Here is a 21731-nt window from a genome sequence, read left to right on the forward strand (position 1 = left end):
GCGGAGGATCAACCGACCGTTGAACGCTAATCTGTCTCTCGTACTTGAGACACGCCCCAGTCGCACAGCCAAGTGGCCAGAGTACACGTTCTCGTCACTGTACGACAGTTCTCGAAGTGCGTCCTAAACAGCGGCGTTGTTCCTGATCTCTCACATAGCGCACAAGGTCGGCATACGCGTGACCGGTCAGTATGCCCCCGCAAAAATGTCAAGCCTCCTCCCTATTGAGAAGGTCGACTTCGATTTCTTACAATCCTCCATTGTCATTTTCTCTGCTTCAGCTGCCTGAGGTAGTAGTAGACGTTGTCTATGTCATTTGCGGTACGTTCTGTACCCTGGCTCGCCGTCTGGACTGGTGGTGATGTCGCTCGTCGCTATGGCAGAAGCTTCTGCCGCGTCATTCCTCTGGCTGTGCAGGACCTGCAGTATAACTCGCTCGTTGTTCGGTGTGGGATGGAACCGGATAAAGATGCATGCGACTTCGGTGGTGTGCATGGACTTCAGCACAGCTTCCCAGGAGCCCTATGTCGGTATCGGCATCCGATGATATATGCGTCTGGACATTGTTTCGCATGGTCGAACCCACGACTGTGAGCATGCTTTGGGCAGCTTCACATAGCGGACGCATCAACTCCATATAGCTTCCCCAGCAGACCAACTCAGTCTAGCGGTTTCCAGAAGAAGCTCTAGCGGCGGCAGCCAGTAACGCTATCCTTTCGCGCACCAATCACGACTATTTTGTTTTATGTTTTAGCTATTTGGGAAGACGATTGTCTCCATCTCAACCCAAAAGAGCTTCGGAGTTTAGGGGATCGGAGCCAAAACACCTGCCCATTGGTGTTTCGGAAGGAAAAGTGGGCATGGCGGCTGTTTCTGCACAGCGCACGTTGCTGATCTTGTGTTGCTTGTTCGGCTCAGCATCTCTAGTCCCAAGTGCATAATCGTTACAAGATCTGGCATAAGCAATAGAGCATCTTGGCAAAGGCCATGGATGAGAGATCAGAGGCCTCCTTTGATTGACTTTTGACAGGAATAGCTACACATACATTCGGTTCATCCCGTGCCCAGATGGAAAGACTGGTCCAAAGTATTGAAGAAATTATAGCCGATCAACACGTCACAACGTCTCTCTGAGAAATACGAACAGCTCGCTATCTGTATACAGGTTTGATCGGATCGGACATTGAGCCTCAAGCTTTCGGCGATCACGACGGCGAGGCGAAAAACGTGGAGTGTGGGTCGGAGCTCCGCATCTCACGTATGCGGCGCGGTAGTACAGTCTACGGGTCTTCTCGAGCGCAAAAGCAAGCACTACTGACGCCTCGAATTCGGTACTCGCCCAACAGCCACACCGAAACAGCCGTCTTGCTTATGTCGACCAAAGTCAACTACGACTTGTGTCGTGAACTCACCCTGACAGTGACACGTCCGTGAGAATGTACTCCTAAAGATGACACCCGGCGGGGAGACTAGACGGCAGGCCAGTTTCGACGTATATGCAGGGAAAAAGCAGAGCATGAGTGATGCGAGGCAAGGTGTTTAAGATACATACGACAGCCATGCATTACTGAGATGGTTGATGCTGTGTGAGCTGAGCTGCCCAACTTCCACTCCTTTCCGTGATTGATTCACGTCGCCAGTTTCTCTCGACTATGGCGCTGGCTACTAATCTTCAACCTCTGGCTTATGCCGTGGCCTACGTTACCTTCTTTCTGGGCACCACCTCGACCTTTCTGAGGTTTTACAGTCGTTACGTCGATGAGAGTCTGAGGAAATGGAGACGGGATGACTACTTCGCTGTGGTGGTTTTCATCTTCAGTGTCGCTCAGCAGGGTGTCTTGCATATGTTCCTCTACTGGGGATGCGGGCTGTAAGTACCGAATAGTTACCTTTTGTGGAGAAGACAGGACTAACCGTTACGCGCAGACATATGGACGCTCTTAATACCTTCCAACAACTGGAAATTGTCAAGGTATGCACGAAAGCAAGAGACATACTAGCGAGGACATCTTTACTGACCAAACACCTCAGTGGCTCTTTGTCGAGGAAATAGTCTACTACTCCGTACATTGGGTTATGAAATCCGCCTTTCTCTTCTTTTACCTCCGGCTTGCGCGCGAGAGTGCCGAGTTTAGCTATGCTGTCTACGCTGGCCTTGGTCTTAACACAATCGTGTGGGGATGCAACATGTATGTCCTCATATTTCCTCACTCTTAATACCATGGAACTGACATCTGAGACTAGGCTTCTAGCTTGCATCCAATGCATGCCCTTTGATGAGATCCTACACCCTGGCACCCATCCCGATGCCTACTGCATGAACAAACTCATCGTCCTCCTGGTGCCATGTCTTTTGGTAAGCATAAACCATAGTACATCACCCCGCAGACCACCCCACTAACCTTCATCCCCAACAGAACATCGGCCTAGACATGTACATCCTCCTTCTCCCCATCGCCATGCTTTGGAACTGTCAAATCAGCTTCCGCAAAAAGATCGCCGTCCTCAGCGTCCTCACCTTCGGCAGCATCTCCGTCATCATCGCCACCTTCCGCCTCATTCCACTCCTCGAATTGGGATCTCAATCTGACGAACCCATTGACACATCCTGGGTTCTCGGCAAAATGATCATAATCGCCGCCCTCGAAACGCAATTCGCCATTGTCGCAGTCAACCTCCCTTCTCTCAAGAAACTCTGCACCAACTTCACCGGCGAAGAGAGTCTCGTTGAGGAACCGCAGAATTTGAGGTGGAAAGCGAAGAAATTGACTTCGCAATGCAGCGACGACTCTGACGACGACGAATTCTACGTCTCGGGTGGAAACGGACGCGGATACCATTGGCGCAAGAGCAAAGCTAGCTCGCATACAAGTTTCCGGACAAGCATCGCACCCAGTTTCGCTACAGATGAGGAATCGCTTCAGGCTAGTGTTGCTGTTGCGCTTCCTGTACTGTGGGTCAAGTCGAATGTTCAGACAGTGAGGGTGGGTAGGGGGCATGTAAGCAGAGGGCATGTGGTTAGGAGTCTGGTTAGATGTAGTATGGAGAGGGTTGAGGATTGCTTTCCCAGAGGACACTTTTTGAGGACATATGGCAGGCCGGAGTCGAGGCGGCCAGAGAGTAGATTGCCGACTTGTATGGAAATATGATGTTTGTTACGAATGGATGTGGAAAGGGTACTTGCACCGGAGATGATGTATATGAGGTTGTGTGTGGTGGTGTCCTATTCCAACCATCATGTATGTGGTTTTGATGTTCAATATATGTTCAATGTACCGATTATCGGTACCCAAACAGAGGGCTTCTCATTAATGTATGTTCCTCTTGCCTGCTCCCACCCTCGCACTTCCATCACTACACGTATTCCAAAATCCTTCATCCTCCCATCTTAACTACAATCAGAACTCGTGGCCCAGTGGTAAGGCGCTCGCATCACATCCGGGCTTGCCCGTTCAGCAAGGTGCACCTTGTCTGAGGTGGATATGAGACACATCGCGGGCTTTGCTCTCGATGTCGTCGAGGTTGTTTGGGGAGACGGCGGGATTGCGAGAAACCTCTGTTCGACTCAGAGCGAGTTCATCTTTTTTTTTTTTAGTTATGCTGGGGATGTAGTAAGAGCACGATGACGGGACTGCGGGGTTGTAAAGTGATGTTAAGGCAGATCTATGAAGAGACTGGAGAAAGACGCGAGGGCGAGTCAATATGCTCACGGATACCCATGTACATCTCCGCCTTATCAATACGTTTTCTTTATCTCCGTACCTCAAGCCTTTCTTTTGCTAATCACCTTCTCGCGCGACTTCTTGATACCTATCTCAACGACCCTCCTACTTCCTAACAGGCTGCTTCTTGGGTGAAACACACCGTGATCCCACTGGATCAAGATGACTAACCGCTCCCCTTCTACCATGACTACAGGCGGAACTGGGAGCTTGCCGAGGACCCAGATCTGCTACATGCTGACCTGAGCTATCGCTAGAAGCTTCTCGAGAAAAGCCGAAATCGAAAGGATCCGGTAAGTCCTGCGCATCATCGTCGTATCTATTGGGGCTTTCGGGAAGTAAAGGCTGCGGCCCCGAGCGAGGAGGTTCGAGAGGCGAGACTGAAGACCATGGGTCGATCTGTTGTGGCGATGTTGGCGAATTAAAGTTGCTGGCTGATGGCAGTGGTGGGAGTTGTATGGGCTCGTTGTCAGATGAGGGCGTCATCAAGTCTCTTGCGAGAACGAGCGCCTCAAAGAACCAAAGAGCACTGCAAGATTTCAGCGAAGCTCTATATGCGTGGAAAGTTGTACTTACCACTCGATTGTCCCCATGACAAGTTTCGCCACCCATAGTTTGAATAGATACTCTTTGTCGGCTTGTCGGTACCAACCCACAAAGCACATGAGAAGAAGGTCGACTAACCAGAGTACGCCCATTAAGACGTGAGTCGCAAGATCGACTTTTATGCTGTATGTGCTCGGATACACGAATCGGAATGTGATGGAGCCGATGCAGACTGTCATTGTGAAGGTAGCCTCGTGGCAGGGTTAGCTGTGTATGTGGAATTGAACATTGAGACATACCAAGCCCATCGAGAAGAACAGGACATTCTCCGGAAGGGACGGGTACAGCCAGGCGCTGAGACAGAGAATAGCGATGGCAAATGGGATCCGCACTGCGTGCAGAACAACTGATTCTGTCCATCCTGACGGAGGTCCCAGCTGGAAGTAAGCTAGTATGTTGCTCATGCTGGTCGAAGCGAGGAGAACAGTTGGTGATGAAGTTTGAAGGAGACGCCTGTTAACGAGAATGCGACAATACTGTTGCGAAAGATGGAGATGATAACGGTGAGTGTAGTATTTTTGTACCAAACACTGTCATGGCTGCCAGACAAGACTCACATTTGTCTCAGACACTTCGAATACATGCCCCTAAGCCTGGCCGATCTAATTTCCTAAATTGCTATCAAAGACAGCTGTGTTGAGACACCAGAGACACGGAGCTTCCACAATCCGATCTACATGAACTCGAAACGTTCCATAACTCTTGATCATTGTAGTTGAAAGCCTGCTTGTGCATGTAACTCTTTTTGAGGCGTCTCTCCAGACCAGATCCCATAGCCTAGAATGTTGGATGTCGGCCTAGGTTGCGCGCCTGCCGTACGTGAAATTCTATCTCTAAATAGCGTTCCATACGAAAAGTCCGGCCCTGAAGGTCAACTACAAGAGCCAGAAGATGTTTAATTTCTTCCTGCATGCACCAAGATTGATGTTGCAAGACCAAGAAGACTGCGATAAGGCCAACGTATAGGATGAGGACAGACACGAAGAAGCAGAAGAATATGACTGCTGCCAGGAAAGCGATGAGCATCTCCGCGTCGACCTTGACTAAATCGCGCAGCATTGGTAGTCGGTTTGTAGGAACTGAGAGCTCTCCGTTGGGTCCTGTCGTAAGTCTCGATCGGAGACTAAGCGGGGGAATGAAGTGTAGCGAGAAATCTGTATCAATAACCCCCAGGGTCATATATGTTCAGTCCGTTGTTTGCTGCAAAACAAGCACGCACAAGTGCAGTCAAAACCTGTTGCACCTGGAATGCCATAGAATAGCCTTCAACGGCGTGACGACTGTGATTGCGATCTCCTTTGAGATGCGTCGCGAATGCCGTAGCTGCCAAGCTGTGACGACTCGCTGCTCGGAAGAACTGGTGGGATTCGCAATCTAGAATCACTTGAATGTGATGGCATGGCAGTAGAATGAGGAGTAAAGAGTATGCTATCGTTTCACTCAACTTCCCTAGATGTGCCCGCCTGGTTGCGCCACGCGCTAGTGGCGCGTCTAGCTCACGCACGAACTCCTCCACCTCCTTTTCCGGACTGGTGTCTTCGGATCTGTTCTTCCCATCACCAAAAGGACGCGCCGCGCACTAGTGACGAGGCTTCGACAACAAATCTTATCCAAACAACCGTCTGGTCAACGTCAAAGTCAAAGTGCAAGTCGTGCCGCGGCGGACGCGCCGCCCCACGCTTCCCGTTCCTGGCTTGGCCAATGGCATCGCAGAACGCCCTCCCTAAGGTGACAAGCTCAACCACAAGCAAGCATGTGGATATAAACGCGTCCCAATGGTTTCATCGTCCTGGGTATTTACAGAGAACTACGGAATGAGCGGTAGGTAGCGTGGCTGCTTAGTCCTCCGCATTAGGAAGTCCAGACTTGGATCGCGTGTGATGAAGCAAATGTTGGCGTCCGCGGTACACTACGAACTATGAGAATGAGTCGGTCGTGTCGTTCCTATATGTAGGTAGAGATTCGCTTGATTGAGATTGTCGCGAGACGGTTCTGCGGTTCTCCTCCCAATTCATTCTTTTCCAGTAGTCACTCATTTTCATCATGCTTACTTTCTCTTCTTTCTTTGTTGCTGTGCTGCTACGCGCCATCGGCAGCAATGCTGCGCCACTCATCCAGGAGCGAGGTATATTGGTAGTGCGACATCTCTGTCGTTGCGTAACTGACGAGTGACAGGTATCGCGCCAAACCTTCTGGGCAACTTCAAGTTGATGGAGCAGTATGCGTCGGCAGCATATTGCTCAAACAACTATGACTCCACCGGAGATCAGATTGAGTGCTCCACTGGCAACTGCCCGCTCGTTCAAGACGCAGACTCTACCACCGTTATCGAGTACAGCCGGTGAGTCCAATCCAAGCCCCCGCAGACGTTAAGGTTCAGCGGGTGTTGAACGGCCATGAACGATCTGGAAGCTAACAGGATACAGAGAGAATGCGATGACCGATGTGACAGGCTTTGTCGCAGTCGATCATACGAACAAACTCGTAGTTGTCTCCTTCCGCGGCACTCACACCATCGAAGACTGGCGCACGAACCTCGACTTCGGCACCACCACAACAGACATCTGCCCAGGCTGCACTGCCCACCGCGGCTTTTGGCAGTCCTGGCTTGATGCGCGCGATAGTGTCTTACCCGCCGTGCAACAAGCAACAACCGCCTTCCCTAGCTACAGGATCACCGTAACAGGCCACAGTCTGGGAGGCGCCGTCGCTACTCTCGCCGCCGCCAGTATGCGCACTGCTGGCTACAATGTCGCGTTGTACAATTTCGGATCACCCAGGATAGGAGGAAGTAAGATTAGCTCCTACATCAGCAACCAGCGTGGTGGCAACTTCCGCGTCACGCACTGGAACGATCCCGTTCCTAAGATGCCGTTGTTGACCATGGGATATGTTCACATCAGTCCTGAGTACTACATCAACAAGCCGAGTAGACAGCCGGTATCGGCTGGCGACATCCAGACCTTCGCTGGTGCTGCCAATCTTTTCCAGGGAAACCAGGCCTGGTTAATTATGGATGTCGAAGCCCATCGGTGGTATTTCGACATGGTGTACACCTGCGGAGCGAAGAAGTCGAAGCGTGGAGCTTTGGAGATAAGGGGCGTTGATGGGGATACGGAGGTGGTGACTACGTTCTGATACCCCGGATAAATGCAAGTGTCGTCTTTCGCGTCCGTTATAATGTAGATTATGTTTAATGTTCAATTCCTGTCCACCCGCCCCTTCCCACGAAACCTTCAAGTCCTTCATCGCTTTCCACTTCTCGTGCCGACCGTCCCGTGACGATGCTTCGCTCATGGTCTCGACCGCGTACGAAGAACGGGTTGAAGCCTCCGCTCCATGTTCCCCTTCCCTCGCCTGAGGCATCTAGACGAAACCCGCTATTCTGCCGATCGAGTTGTAGAAACCACCGCCGTTGATGTACCGATTCAATATCGTTCGTAGAGCCGGGATATGCATTCGTGTCGCGCGTCTGATCATCCTGTTCTGTGTCGGTGTCGAGATCTTGATCCGCTGCTTCCTCATGTGCCAACGTGTCCGCGATACTAGCTTCGTCATCTGAGGTCGCGGGGGTTCGTGTTGCAGTGCTACGCTGAGATAGTCCCCTTCTTCGTCTCGCTGTCGGCTTTTTGATTATCTCGTTCAATGGGAGGCGTAATATGACCGTGTAATTGTGTGGCAATCGTGTACCGTGTAGACGTAGGCGTATGTATCGAGTCTTGAAAGCTGCCACCAGCTTTGAGCTCTCCTGGCACTCTCCGCCTGCAACTTCGCTTCCCTCATTTGCCGCTTCGTCGTCTTCTGTCTCGTCGTCATCCGTAGTCTGCGGACTTGGCATGCCGTTCTTTCTCTTCGTCCTGGGCAGGATGCTATAGGTTCCAGTATCCCAAATTATCAAGCTTCCAGTCTTTCTGCTGGCACTCTCGATCAAGTGGTTCCAGTAGTTGTGTACTCTAGTCTCGATCGCCATTCTGCTTATGCTCCGCGAGTTGGGGTCGCCCGGAAGTCCTTTTGGAATGGCGAAGGACATCGAGCTCGTTTCTGAGAACTGAAGACGGAGGTCATAATGTACTCCCGCAATCGGATGGTTGTGTTGATGAACGACAAAGTGGTGACCATAAGGGTTGGCGTTGAACTGGTAGAGAGTGGCAAAACCATCGATTGAGAGTCTTGGTACATCAAGTGCTGTGTTTCTAGAGTTTCTCACCAGGTGGTTTCTGAAGTAAGTAAGGTGATCATCAATCTTGACCTTGCCGGCTTCTACTGCTGCTAGCGCGGGTAAAGCCTTTGCGACAGTTGGCGTTGCATCTAAATGCGCATTTGGTTTTGAATTTGGGCTCCTGATATCTGCCTCAGACGTTCTTCGTCGCTTTGAAGGCCGCGGTGGCGATATGTCGCGTGCGAGACTTGCTGGTAACCCCATTGCGAGTCTGGCGCAGTTGACAGCTCGCTGTCACCTATGATCAGGCTTAGGAAAATCACCAATCCCACACGTTCATTCTTCGCCAGGTTGTGCTCCTCAACATTGTAGGCGAGGAGGTTGGCGTTCGTTTTGTGAGTGAGATGCGCGTTACAATCGCAAAACGCCGCGACGAAGCGATGACGTCAGTTCCCCGCGACATCCAACGTTAAACACCACGAGCATTCCGAAGTGATGTTAATAATCGTACGCGCAATCGAAGAGGCAGACGTCGGGATGCCAAAAGCGAAAGGTCCGGATCGTGACGAGAAGCATACACGCGTGTGCAAGGTGTGGGGTCCCCGCAACAGCCGAGGTCTGTCATTGGCTGTCGGCAAACTTCCTTCTTCCTGCTCGGCAGACCTGCCCAAACAACGACCATACCTCAACGTCAACGCGCGAACACAGGCACGAAGAGGTTAGACGGCATCCATACTCCGGACATGATGAGGTTGAACGGGAGACGCAGGCTCCACCGATGGGGATCTGGTCGTTCTGGGGTGTGGATCAGTGGATCAGCGGAGGAGATGGCGTAAAGCCGAAGGTATAAGTATCCCTATTGCTCTATCCGATGCTGGTCGCCCTTCTGGACTCGCCTCATCATATCCTGTTGTATCTTCGAGTCACTTGAAGCTTCTTCATAATGTCTTTCGATACGGAGGTTCTCATCATAGGTGCGGGCATGAGCGGCCTGGGCCTCGCTGTCCAAATCATTCGCAAGTATGGTCTTCGTAACTTTGAGCTCATTGAGAAGAGTGACGATGTCGGGGGCACTTGGTTGGCAAACACATATCCAGGTTGTGGATGCGATGTAAGTTGTTCCGAGTCCATACAGCTATCCGTGCCGAAAACTATGCTAAGCTGACTAGGTTGCCTCGCACTTCTACTCCTATAGCTTCGCGCTGAACCCAGATTGGTCGAGAAAATACTCCATGCGTCCTGAGATTCAGGCCTACTTCCGCTCTGTGGCCGAGCAGTACAAGATCGTGGATCACGTCCGCTTCCATTCCATAGTGGAGAAAGCAGCTTGGAACGATGTCGACAACGTCTGGGAGGTATCCATCTTGAACCTTCAAACCAAAGAACGGACAACGCGTCGAGCGAAGATACTTGTCTCGGGTGTGGGCTCACTCTCAGTGCCTGAGCAGTGCGATCTGCCCGGAGTGGAGACGTACCAGGGCAAACTGTTTCATTCTGCGCAATGGGACCACAGTTTCGATTGGAAGGACAAAGATGTCGTCGTACTTGGTATGTCTATGTATATCGGCTCGTCAGTTGTGTGCTTACGAAGTCCCAGGCAATGGCTGTTCAGCAACTCAATTCGTCCCTATCATGGCGAACGAGCCCAACCCCGTGCGCAAACTCACACAGTTCGGACGACAAGCGCAATACCTTGCAGAACGCCAGAACCCCTACTATTCAGATACTTTCAAAACCGTAATGCGCTACGTACCACTAGCAATGCGCCTCTACCGTGCGAAATTCTACTACGACATGGAGCGCGACTGGAGTGGTTTTGACATTGAGACTGGGCGCAGCATTCGCCAAAACCTGGCCAAGGAGAACGAAGCATACGTAAAGAGCATGGCGCCGCCCAAGTATTGGAGCGCGTTAATCCCAAAGACCGAAATTGGGTGCAAGCGGAAAGTATTGGACACGGACTATCTGAAGACCCTATGGAGAGATAACATTGAGCTGGTCGCCAACGACCCAGTGGAAAGAATCACCGATGATGGCGTGGTAACAAAGAGCGGTCGCGAGGTGAAAGCGGATGCGATCGTGCTTGCGACCGGCTTCGCGACGCAGCAGATGCTCTGTCCGATGGAGATCGCGGGGCGTGACGGACTGCGACTGAACGAACACGTGAGTTTACCACAAATTGCCGCATGAGACCTATATACTGATGCATATCGTAGTGGGATAAAACCTCACAAGGCGTCGCGCAAGCTTACTTCGGTACGGTGGTCCCGCAATTCCCGAACTTCTTCATCCTTATGGGGCCAAATACCGTCACCGGCCATCTCAGTGTCATCTACACTGTCGAGTGCCAGATAAACTTCACTCTCCGGCTGCTAGAGCCCATCTTCAAGTCACTGCCATCATATCGATCGCAATCGTTCATTCCTCAAATGCTTTCACCACCACCGGCGACCGTAGAGGTCAAGCCGGAGGCTGCGGTCGAAGACTCGCAATGGACACAGAAAGCAGCAAGCAAGCTGGTCTGGAACTCAGGTTGCGTCAATTGGGCTGTAGATCCGAAGACAGGTCTAAATAATAGTAAGTGGGGAGGGTGGACGCTGGTGTGAGTCCGTGCGCTAATTCTGACAGTGATGTACCCCGACTGGCAATTCCTCTATTGGCTCAGGAGCATCTTTTGGAAGAAGGGTGACTTCATTTATCGGAACGAAAAGACGGGCGAAGAATTTCGACCGGGTACTACCAAGACTATCCTCTGGCTGGCTACTGCAGGAGCACTTGCTGGCGGTGCCTTCTTCGGACGGGATTGGATCCAAGATGAACTGCCTCGCCGGCTAAGGAACTTCGACGCGAGGTCATTGGTACGGAGCCTGAAAGCCTGAAAAACGACTAGATGATGGGGTGAGTCAGCGCATGCCTGGTTGGGACGCCAGTATCATCATCTAGGTCACCCACACCTTCAGGCAACAACATCGTCCGACCAAGGCAAGTAGGGTGCTCATGAGACGGAATAGATGATCTTTTTTCTACCAATGGTACTAAGTGGTGCGATTCGTCTCTTGCTGCGGAGCGTTTCGCCGCCATCAATGACGTCGCGCGCACGAAATGGTCGTCTCTCCAGCAACAAGCAACACTGCACCCTTGTTCCCACGATCGCAGCCTTCAGGGCCGTTTCCGTGTCGCCTTAATAAGCTCAAGTCTATTGTTCAGCTGTCCTGCACGAACAATACCAGCACAGTGAGGGAGGCGGGATATCTCACTTCCGGGTGTCCCTTCACCTTCACTTCACCAAATCGTCTCCCAGCCCCCTCAATTCCAGCTTTTCAAGCCTACAACCTTTTCGCTAATATTAATCGCATACTGAGAGTACTTTGGACTGCAAACTCTTCAGCTCTTTACACGATTCTCCGTTTCCAACTCGTCCCCAGCAAGCTCGCCTTGATCATCTCATACCTTCTTACTTTACATTTCACAACCCAAGATACCTCCTGAGATGTCTCCAAAGACTCTCCTCCCAGATTTCGCAGTGGCGGTCAGCCAGATGGCTGTTGAAGCTGCAACCACAGCCTACCCGATCGACTACATCGTCGAGCACATCCTCAAGCTCAGTAACTACCTCATCAACCTTGCGGGAACCTGCAACCTCTTCGGCAAGCCCGAACTCGACATCTACAGCCCCAGTCTCAGCACTCTGTTCGACCGCCTGCAGAAGAAGCAGGTCGGTCCAAGCCTGTTGCCTCACGGCTTTCTCACTGCAGAGCGCATTCACGGACGCATCTACGAGCGTGCGGACGAAGAGGCCACCGACCGCCCCCTCGCCGACTACGAGGACATATACTATGCGCTCGTCGCACGCATGCAGGAGATGCATCAATTATTGAACCTCCGCATCGACAGTGGCTTCAACGTTGCGTCTGAGGACATCTCCGAAGGCGGCCCCAGCATCGCCGAGCTTCACAACAGTCTGTCTGAGTACTGGAACGTCCTCAACAACCCATCATGCGGCAAAGCGCTCGACGATGCGATCCGCGAAGCAAGGCTCGAGTCGCTCCGACACGAATTGGTCCACCAAGTCAAGGAAAAGAACATGAAAGCAGAGGAGGCGCATGAGCAGTTGTCGCAGCTCTACAGCTCTGATGTCTACAATGGAATCCTCGGGCTCAACTTTGTCCAGGACTGGGCGCCGCCCATGATCGGTGCTTACTTGGAGTCGAAGTACCGCCGCATGCTCGACTTGGAGAAAGAAGAAGCTGTCGTCAAGGCCAGGCTGTCGCGCCGCCAAGCCAAGATGAAGACGCTGCGCGAGGCCCTCGCCGCCAAGTCCGCTGAAGAGAAGCTCATTGCCCGACGTCACGCCCGCAACAACGCACGCAGGGCTGCTCCCATATGCGACGTCGACTACGAAGTCAGTCGCCCCACCAAAGCCACACCCGTCGGATCCGAAGACGCCACCAAGCCCACCGGCGCCGAGCCCAACACCAACAACATGTACCACTCCACAGGCAAAGCATCGATGCAGCACTCCCCCGAACACCAAGCCCAGATCCACCCTGGTCACCACTACGAAGAGCACACGGCCGCCTACTACAACCAGCCCATTGAAGATATCATTGCTCACCAGGAGATGCTCAAGGCAGCTGCTCAGTGGCAGATCAAGGAACAGCGCGTGTCAGAGTACAGCGAGTACCTCCGCGCTCGCGCTAGCCAGGATGCTCAGCACAGGGTTGAAGCTAGTCAGAGCTCCGTATCGTCGGGCAGTTCTTTCGGTCCTCCTCCTCCCGGTTATATTCGCGGTCCGTTTCATCACCCGGATATGGATTACAGCCAGTATGAGAAGTTTTGAGGATGGACTATGTGGTAGGATTGGTGGTTAGGATACAGGGATTGATGAGCCTGTCGACGGATAGGCAGGGCAGTGGATGCTTGAATAGATGGATCGATCAGTGAGGGCTATACCCGAGTGGTGCCATACGAGAGATTATACGTATATAGACAAATAGTGGCAGCTGGAACGATTGGTCTTCGACGCTGACGTCGTTGCGATTCCTTGCTTGCTCATATAAACAATTGAAACACTTTACTCTTAACGCTCCACCTTGACTTCCTATTCTCAGAAGATGTAGTCCGGATCCACCTCGATGATCATGTTCTCGCCGTAACCACCAGGTCCTGGTGCTGTAAAGTCTTTGATATGCCAGAGTTCCTCATTTAGACGCTCAAATTCTCCAGGTCGCTGCTCTTGACAGTCGTAAAGATGGAGACTCTGCTTTGGTGTTAGCATACAAGTAGCAGCCGTCAAAAGACATACGAAGCAACGTACCTGCAATCCATCCAACCTCCCCAACGCCTCACTCGCCTCATTCCCAAGCAACCCCCCACACTGCGCTACATCCAACATCTTCAACTTCGCCCTTCCCTCCCACTCGCCAATGGAAGTCCACATGTCCTTCCCCAGATACCGACACCGATTCAACCCCAGCTCCTTACACCCCCTCGTCTCTTTCAACAGCACAGCCAACTGCTCAGCCCTCACATCACAATTCTCCAACCTCACTACCGTGAGTCTCCCACTCCACTCAACCGCACTCTCTGTAAGCACCTCCCAAGCCTTACCCTGCTCTTCTCTTTCGATAGCGATACGCGACCGCGGGATGCCGCGTACGTACCTTACTCCGCTTTCGATTCTGAGTGAGAAGGTGCGGAGAGCGCGTAAGTCCTTAATAGCTTTCGCCATGGGCAACGTCAATGCCCAAACGCTGATGTTGAGATGCTGCAGCATGGTGCCATGGCGCTTGAGTATACTGGTCACCAACGCGCTCTGGAAGTTATGCAACGTCAGGTACTCGTAACTTCTTGCCTGGGGGATGCGCAGCCAGACTTCATAGGGATCGGCTGTACTGGTGGTGACGGATGAGTCGAGGTACTTGAAAAAGGCAGGAGCGAGGGGCGCGATCCCTAACGAGAGGGTGTGCAGGTTGGCGTTGGCGAGGACGCGGGCGTGACGGGAGGTTTCTGAGAAGCGGAGCAGGGAGGATGTGGGTAGGGGGGTGAGTATGTGGTTGAGGATCTCTGTGGGGAGGTCGAGGAGGTGGGGGGTTGACATTGTTGGAGTTGTTTTGTCTGATACGGTGGGAGTCGAGGTAAAGTAAGGTCGACTAATTGAAGCTGAGGAGAATAATGCAATCCTTCAAGTCCAAGGCTGGGGAATAGATAAATTTTAGTAGCAGGCAGACATCTCGGTGCCATTGCAGTCAGCAGCGAAACTCTAAACCATATATACTTCCACGTCACGCATGTCTTACACAAGCGGCATCTTCCTCCTCTGCCTTCCTTCCTGCCCATCATCATCACAGCGCTTATTCTTTCTCGCCGAATGGTCCCTGTCACCTTGTTTGAAGCAAACGTTTGACCCCGGGAGGCCGCGTCGTGGCGTCGAGCATGACTGATTGGACGAGGCAACTGTGCCGCATGCTGCTGTGTAAGGCGCCCCCAAAACCACCCTGACGGAATGGCATCGGTTAGGTAAGGGTAGCCCGCTTTGAACATCGTCAACCTTTCTAGTTATAGAGAGCGTGCAGTGCGAAGGATCTGGCTGCATATTTGTATATAGCCGCATGCGCTGTTGTTGGGGATGAACTGCGGAATTCGTATCGAGTTTGTTGTTCGTCGTCACAAGGCATAAGTGTGTGATGGCATGGGCCTCGCGGGCGGCGTGGCGGTATCACTGCAGCAGGATCATAATAGTTGTGTTGTATTGATTGCATGGCAGCGCAAAGTTCGGAGTCGCCGGTGCACCGTTGGTCAGTCGCTCGCCGATGATCGCGCGCGGAGGATTGGGTGCCCAGGTAGGAGGATTCGGGGCCGGGGGGGCGGCGGGTGATATCAGGAGCCGCGTCTGTATTCGTCGGTCGCTGCATGCAGACATGCAGACTTGCACAAGATGCGGCGTTCTGCGAGGCTCGCGTAGTTCTGTTGCAGTAACGTAGGAGTTAGCCTGAGGTATTCGACAGCTGATGATAAGAATTGATCATGTGTGGGTCTTTTCCATTGCGTGGCTTGGAGCATACTATGTAGCCGAGACGACTATATATACACCTTCCTGCGCATTGCATCCGCGGAGAGAGGCGATGATCCTGCAGCGTCAACGAGGGGTGCAGATGCACGAATTGCTCGTCAAGCTTGAGATGCAGACCTCAGCCCTCTCCGCCAGCACCTCGCTCAAACACCCTTACGCTGCCGTCGCTCTTGACCTGATACAAGAACTCCTTGCCTCTTCCACTGTCGTCGTCATCCTTGTTAGCTTCAATGCCAAAGCCAACATCGAACCATTGTTTTCTCTGCTCAGTAATGCGTATCACACCGCTCACATCCCTCGCAACGCCAGTGTCTAATACTCTGACACCCAGTATCCTCCTGCTCATGTGTGCGCATTTGACAACCAAGTTATGATGCGCCACTTCGAGCGGCTGTGGGGGTGTGGAGAGGCTGAGGAGTGGAGTGTCGGCTTGTAGGTGCGTGAGGATATGGGTTACGTTCGGTAGCGTGTGGAGCTGCAGCATGAGGGTGGTGAAGTGGGAAGGCGTGATGGTTGGGTTGAGTGCGAGGAGGAGATCGGGGTTGTCGAAGATGAGGAGCGTCTTTCGAGCGGTGGACGTAGCGAGTGGGGAGATGGCGCTGGAGATGGTAGACTTGATGTCTGCGATCTCGAGGCTCTTGAGCGTATAGTGACCGGGGACGCTTTGGTTTGTACTCGCCGGGCCGTTCGCGGTACTCGTAGCTGGTGGTGAAGCTGGGGCTGCCGCTGGGACTGCTGGAGGTGGCCCTCTCGCAGGCACTATCCGTCCAGGCGGTCCTCGCGCAGGCAATATCTGTGGCCCTCTCTGTGGTGTCGCATTCGATACCGGGACTCGTGGTGTTGCTTGCGCATCGGTTCGCGATGGTCTCTCTGCTGTACTGTCTGGCGCATTTCCACCAGCACCCAGTCCGTCCACAAAGGCGAAGCGTCCCTCTCTCCTCAGCTTGTCCAGATCAAGCGCTGCGCCCTTTCGAGCCTCTTGTTTCCAGAAGTCATATTCTCTCATCCAAGAGACGAGGACGACGTTGTGCCCCTCGTCCCCGCCATCTTGTGTGCTCAGCTCATTGCAGAGGAAGCGAATGAGCAGCCAGTTCGCGCTCGCGCCGAGGGTGCTCGTGAGCAGGAGGATCGAGTCGCTCGGTAGCTGGACGTAGGGTTGGAGGAGCGCTGGGATACGCGTCGAGGGTGGCATTGTGACGCGGACACCAAGTGGAAATTATGAGTTGCGCGTAGTGTGCAGCTTATCGATACCAGCCATCGTAGTCATCACAGCTCGTTCTTCGGATATCACCGCCAATGTCAAGAAGCTTGTTTCAGTTTTCTATTTTCTACGTGTTTTTCGTTGCTTTCGTGGTTTTCTCTACTTTTGATATCGAACAACTCCCGCATGACCTTCAGCCTCAAAACGAACCAGTCCATCGTAAGGCCGCCAGCCAGAAACACCCGCCGAACTTTTTTGCAGCTGTGGCCCACGTCGTATCCTTCTCGGTCCGCTGTGCATGTTGCCTTGCCATCAAAACTACCATCTTAGTCTTCAACCACACTTTTTGGAAAGCTTCCTCATCGTACTCCTTATCATCCTCATGTCTTCTGCACCACTCCGTCCATCCTTATAGACTGAAGTCCAGATCCAACAACTCCCCGTAACGCGTAATACCTGCTTCGGTCTCAACAACACCAATCTCTGTGTCGACTTCTGCCAGCGTGGAAGATCCGGGGTGCTTCTTGGGTCGGGTCGGGATGTTCTGCTGGACGTCTAGCTGTCGCATGATCGCGCCGCCGGTCGCAATCTTCCCCAATTCGTTTGGGAAGAGCCACGGGAATGAGATCAAGGGCATGTGCTCCGGTTCCATAGGTCGCACCGGAACGCCCCTACCACCAACTGTCTTCTTCATACGGCATTCGGCCAATGCAGTCCCCATCTCTTTTGCAGTCACCATATACATCGCGGCGACAAACTTCTCCAGGTTGTCTTCTGCTGCTGCTCGGCATTCATCCTTGTACTGTGATTTGAAGGCACCGATAGTCCTTCCAAATTCTTCTGCGAATTTGTAATCGCGGCTCTGAAAGGGTGCATTGTCAGTATGCCTCATGCATCTCATGCAGTCAGAACTTACCTCATGATTATGTACTAGCACAAAGACAGACCAGGCCTCGAATTCTGTCTGGATTCCATGCTTGGCCATCAATCGCCGCAAAGATTCATCGTACGACGCCTTGAGTCCCGCGGCTTTGACCAGAGTCTCATCGCCGAGCTCAAAAGCATCCAGAACGCGCTTATCGAACGAGTTTTCCCATTGAGGCTACAAAGATGAAGATGCGAAGTCAGCGTATGTCTCTCATGCATTTCGTACTGTCGCGGCTTACCTTGAAATCCACCAACTGCACTTGGTCGTAGAGAATGCCCAGGACCTTTCTTGAATGATAGACCTTGTTCTCTGGGAGATGTTTCTTCTCCATGAAATGTGGGTACTTATGCGGTCTCAGTTCCCGCGCCATCTCGGCTGGCAACCCGCTCTTGGGAAAGTCGACGGCTTTGGAGTGTAATTCCGCCAAAGCGAGGCACTTGTCATCGTTGATGCCATCGGCTTGTAGATCCGCGTGGGCAAGATGGGCATGCGCAATTTGGCCAAGGGTATCATTCTTCATATAACTGACGAAGAATTCGCCAATGTGCGCGGCCGTAATGGGATCGTCGGTCTCAACCGGCTTCTCGGCTGTGAAGTCCATGGCAGGCATATTGACGGTCTGGGGTATCAGATCTGGATCCCACAGTACCATGTAGTCGTCCCCATCGAGATCACCGCCAGAGCACATATTGGCAAGATCCCTATCGCCGTGCTGTGGTAGCACGACGACGTTCTTCAGATGATGCAATCCTGGTACATCCACTGCGCGAACGACTCGTAGGTCTCCCGGGTGAAGTGACGGGTTTCGTGCCAGAACACACACTCCTTGGATAATTTTGTAGTGTCCTTTCCTGCTCGTATCATCGACTTGCAGGAAGATCTCGGGGAGTGTGGCAAGCTTCTCTACATTCGTAGCATCAAGCTGGAGGTCGTTCATATGGCCTTGGAGTGTTGCTGTTTCGTCGACGCAACCGAGTACGAATGCGCCGTCATCGATGGCTATCCGAGCCTTCTCCTTGAGGTTCTTGATGGTGCAAGCCCTCCAAAGCTTGAGGAGAGACATGACGAACGGATCTTGAGACTTCATAAAGCCATCGAGGACCATTCCTGCTATCGTTAATGTAGTCTGGTTCATGTCGATGTGTTTCCGAAGCTTTTGCAAGGCAACACCGTCATCTACCATTGCGGTTTCGTAATCGTTTATCATTTCCTGTTGCTTCCTGATCACCACAGAATCGGGTACACCAAGGTACGACAAGACCATGATGATCTGACGGTTGAAGAATGGTGTGGCAAGAGATGAGGACCGGATAATCTCCAGACCGGTGTAAGGTGCCACGAATTTCATCTGGCTGGGCCTTATATGAACCTCAGGACCAGTGATCTTTGGATCCAGGGCAAGCACACCCTTGCAGCCGCCAAGGCGAAATTGGAATAGAGACGGGGGGTTATCGAAGGCGCGGGTAAGCCCGAGTTCCTGGGCAGCCATCTGGGCTAGGAACTGTGAGATCTTACCAACACCGTCTGTGAATGTATAGTTGTTACGTATAATGTCGGGAATCGTTATAACCTTGACGTTATCCCGCATTGCGCGAGTGGTTGAAAAGCATTGACCGAGACGGGCACCGAATTTGGCGACGGTCTTGATGTGATCGAAGTTGCCCAGTGAAATGCGGATGTCGTCGGCGGACTTGGAAGAAGTAGGCGCGTAGAAGTATGCGCCATGCTCGCGGAATTGTGAGTTTCCAAATGCTAAGAACTCATAATATCGCCCTGCAACGACAATGCCATGCTTCATAGCACGGCGCACTCTGTCGAATGCAGCTTCAGCCCTTCCGTTGGGCATATTGCGCAGTTGACCTTCTGTCTTCTCATCGGAGAACTTGACTCGGATGAAACGATCGCCGTCAGCGGCGTGCTTGCGGATGATGCGGTTCGAGGTCTCCATGTTAGGCGATGCTACATGCATCATGGTTGGGGTGATTACCACCGATCGCTGAAGGACACAGTAGCTAGGGACTTTCTTCACGAGATCCTTGATCCGGATGCCGAATATCTTCATTGGGTTATAGTAAACATGCTGTTTGTCGACGACTTTCTCCAGGATATAGACGGCACGGCGAGGTTCCATGGCTGTGAGCTTCTCTAAGAAGTCGCTCGTGATGTTGTGTTCCTTCAAGTAGCCGTTCGATAAGCACGCCTCGAGTTGGTACCGGACTGGAAAGCTCAGATGAAACTGGCCAGCGAAGAGATCTTCGAAGACCGAGCCCTTTGAGGGTGTTGACTCAAGATGTGGATGTGTGCCAGATATCTCTTCTTGTAGCAGTGACCATAGAGGCGATGGGGCCATGTCTTGGATCGTGTACTCGTCCAGGTTCTCAATGGCGACGCCATGGTCGGTAAGAGCATCGCTGAAGTCCTTGAACTTGGGTCCAGTCGTCACTTTCGCGTCGAAGATCATGCGATAACTCGTCCATCGGCCTGAATTAGTTAGCTGAGTGATCCGTGATGAAAGTGTATGGGCAACTTACCAATGTCGATGATAGCGGTATCCTTATGGTTCATCAACGGTGAGCCTTGGAGCTTGCTCTTGACAGTGTTGCTGATGATATCGGTCGCTCGGAACCAGGTGCTCCAGTCATACCACGCCTTCTCTTTCATAGAAAATGTATAGAATTTCCTCCCGTCCTCCAGGTTCTCACCCTCACGTCGCTGCATGTAGAATTGCGGTGGTGAGTTGAACGGAATGATCAAAGCCTGCTGATCGCTGACTGTGTCGGTGACCTTGTATATATGGGAGAGTAGAGCAATTGGCAAAGCAAAGCGAACCTTGCGCATCTCGTTGTCGATATCGACCGAGAACTGAACGTCAAGCTCTTTGCGAATCAGGTTCAGCGTCATGTAAATACTGCCCGGTGAACGCAAGGTATGCATGGCAATCATAGTCTTGTCTGCCACGTTGACGCCGAAGTCTATGCCTTGCACAGGTAGGACGTTGAATTCGTAGTATTCTTTTGCGGGATTGGCTGGGCTCGGAACGGTCCTGACTTGTGGAGAGAGTGTTTCAATCCCTAGGAGAGCACCGCCAATTCGTAGGTTCCGATGCGGAAAGGCATGGACGGGGGGAGGTCTATAAGAATGAGGTTAGAATGATGAAGTGTGGACGGAAACAATACTCACCGAAATACCACGAAAGCGGAGTTGTCTCGGGTGCCAGTGACCATCTCAATCCTGAAGAGAGAACCAAATGACGACAATGCGTCATACACGTCTTTCGTCCAGTAGCTCTTGGGTATACCTGACAACTTGATCTTGACCTCCTGGCGATGGGCCCAATGCTGGGCTTCATTCCTCAAGATTGACCTCTGTGAACTAGGCTGACCAGCTGAGTTGTAGCGCGGGCGATTACCTCCATGTTGAGGAGACGCTCGAGTGGCCTGTCTTGGTGGGCTTATGATCGATGATTTTGCCGGAGATAGTGTCGGGGTGGTACTGGATCTGGCAATGTAGGTCTCGTTGATGCTGTTGCCGTTCAAGTCGAAGGATGAGAGCTGTTTGACCGGGGTAACTGGTGGGTCTACGCGGGCTGGGACCTGCTCCATAGTTGTCATGAGAGTGCGTGGAGCTTGAGAGGACTGGGATGCCGAAGCGGGCTTGAGAGTTGGTCGGTTGGGGTTGTACTGGTCGTTAGAGCTACCGGAACTGCCAGAGTATGTGCGGTTGCCACCTCTACCACCACGATTTTCGCCACGACCACCGCGTTGATTACCGCGATACATGTTGCGGCTGCCGAAGGATTTCTCACTATTGGAGCTGGTCTCAGATTTCTGCTCACTGTGCTGAACTGGTTCTCGGTTCAGCGTGTACGATCGTGATGATGTGGGGGTGCTGGTGTTGAAAGCAGGAGTAGTTGAGCCCATGGGATCTGGGTCATGAAGGTAGCGGTCCATGTTTGTTTGTGAACGTACTTACCCTCACGCCAATCTTTGGGGAATGACGATGGGGTAGCGGTGGTGGCGCGGGGACGGCTGGCTAATCGGAGG

General features: G+C 52.4%; 7 protein-coding genes across 7 annotated transcripts; 4 read left to right on the forward strand and 3 right to left on the reverse strand.

The window, feature by feature from the left end:
- Positions 1 to 1652: 1652 nt before the first annotated feature.
- On the forward strand, positions 1653 to 3149 carry J4E92_005181 (uncharacterized protein; the record flags this gene model as incomplete). Its single annotated transcript, XM_051496564.1, has 5 exons — positions 1653 to 1870; positions 1927 to 1972; positions 2032 to 2189; positions 2245 to 2356; positions 2418 to 3149. The coding sequence occupies 5 exons, from the start codon at positions 1653 to 1655 to the stop codon at positions 3147 to 3149; spliced, it is 1266 nt and encodes a 421-aa protein (XP_051353284.1).
- A 3354-nt stretch (positions 3150 to 6503) lies between these two features.
- On the forward strand, positions 6504 to 7466 carry J4E92_005182 (uncharacterized protein; the record flags this gene model as incomplete). The annotated part of the gene is made up of 2 exons (XM_051496565.1): positions 6504 to 6669; positions 6755 to 7466. Coding segments are annotated over 2 exons (878 nt in total), but the record flags the coding sequence as incomplete, so codon positions are not given.
- A 1964-nt stretch (positions 7467 to 9430) lies between these two features.
- On the forward strand, positions 9431 to 11498 carry J4E92_005183 (uncharacterized protein; the record flags this gene model as incomplete). The annotated part of the gene is made up of 6 exons (XM_051496566.1): positions 9431 to 9598; positions 9657 to 10035; positions 10085 to 10650; positions 10704 to 11064; positions 11116 to 11345; positions 11478 to 11498. 6 exons carry the CDS (start codon positions 9431 to 9433, stop codon positions 11496 to 11498), a joined length of 1725 nt encoding a protein of 574 aa, XP_051353286.1.
- A 91-nt stretch (positions 11499 to 11589) lies between these two features.
- Positions 11590 to 13327, forward strand: J4E92_005184 (uncharacterized protein; the record flags this gene model as incomplete). Its single annotated transcript, XM_051496567.1, has 2 exons — positions 11590 to 11595; positions 11966 to 13327. The coding sequence occupies 2 exons, from the start codon at positions 11590 to 11592 to the stop codon at positions 13325 to 13327; spliced, it is 1368 nt and encodes a 455-aa protein (XP_051353287.1).
- Positions 13328 to 13692: 365 nt separating this feature from the next.
- Positions 13693 to 14587, reverse strand: J4E92_005185 (uncharacterized protein; the record flags this gene model as incomplete). The annotated part of the gene is made up of 2 exons (XM_051496568.1): positions 13693 to 13747; positions 14151 to 14587. The coding sequence occupies 2 exons, from the start codon at positions 14585 to 14587 to the stop codon at positions 13693 to 13695; spliced, it is 492 nt and encodes a 163-aa protein (XP_051353288.1).
- A 1090-nt stretch (positions 14588 to 15677) lies between these two features.
- J4E92_005186 (uncharacterized protein) lies at positions 15678 to 16751 on the reverse strand (the record flags this gene model as incomplete). The annotated part of the gene is made up of 1 exon (XM_051496569.1): positions 15678 to 16751. One exon carries the CDS (start codon positions 16749 to 16751, stop codon positions 15678 to 15680), a length of 1074 nt encoding a protein of 357 aa, XP_051353289.1.
- Positions 16752 to 17169: 418 nt separating this feature from the next.
- J4E92_005187 (uncharacterized protein) lies at positions 17170 to 21638 on the reverse strand (the record flags this gene model as incomplete). Its single annotated transcript, XM_051496570.1, has 5 exons — positions 17170 to 17622; positions 17677 to 17862; positions 17927 to 20169; positions 20220 to 20818; positions 20869 to 21638. The coding sequence occupies 5 exons, from the start codon at positions 21636 to 21638 to the stop codon at positions 17170 to 17172; spliced, it is 4251 nt and encodes a 1416-aa protein (XP_051353290.1).
- Between the last annotated feature and the right edge of the window lie 93 nt (positions 21639 to 21731).

Source organism: Alternaria infectoria (assembly GCF_024043175.1).
Source record: "Alternaria infectoria strain BMP 0036 chromosome Unknown scaffold_7, whole genome shotgun sequence".
NCBI classification, from domain to species: domain Eukaryota; kingdom Fungi; phylum Ascomycota; class Dothideomycetes; order Pleosporales; family Pleosporaceae; genus Alternaria; species Alternaria infectoria.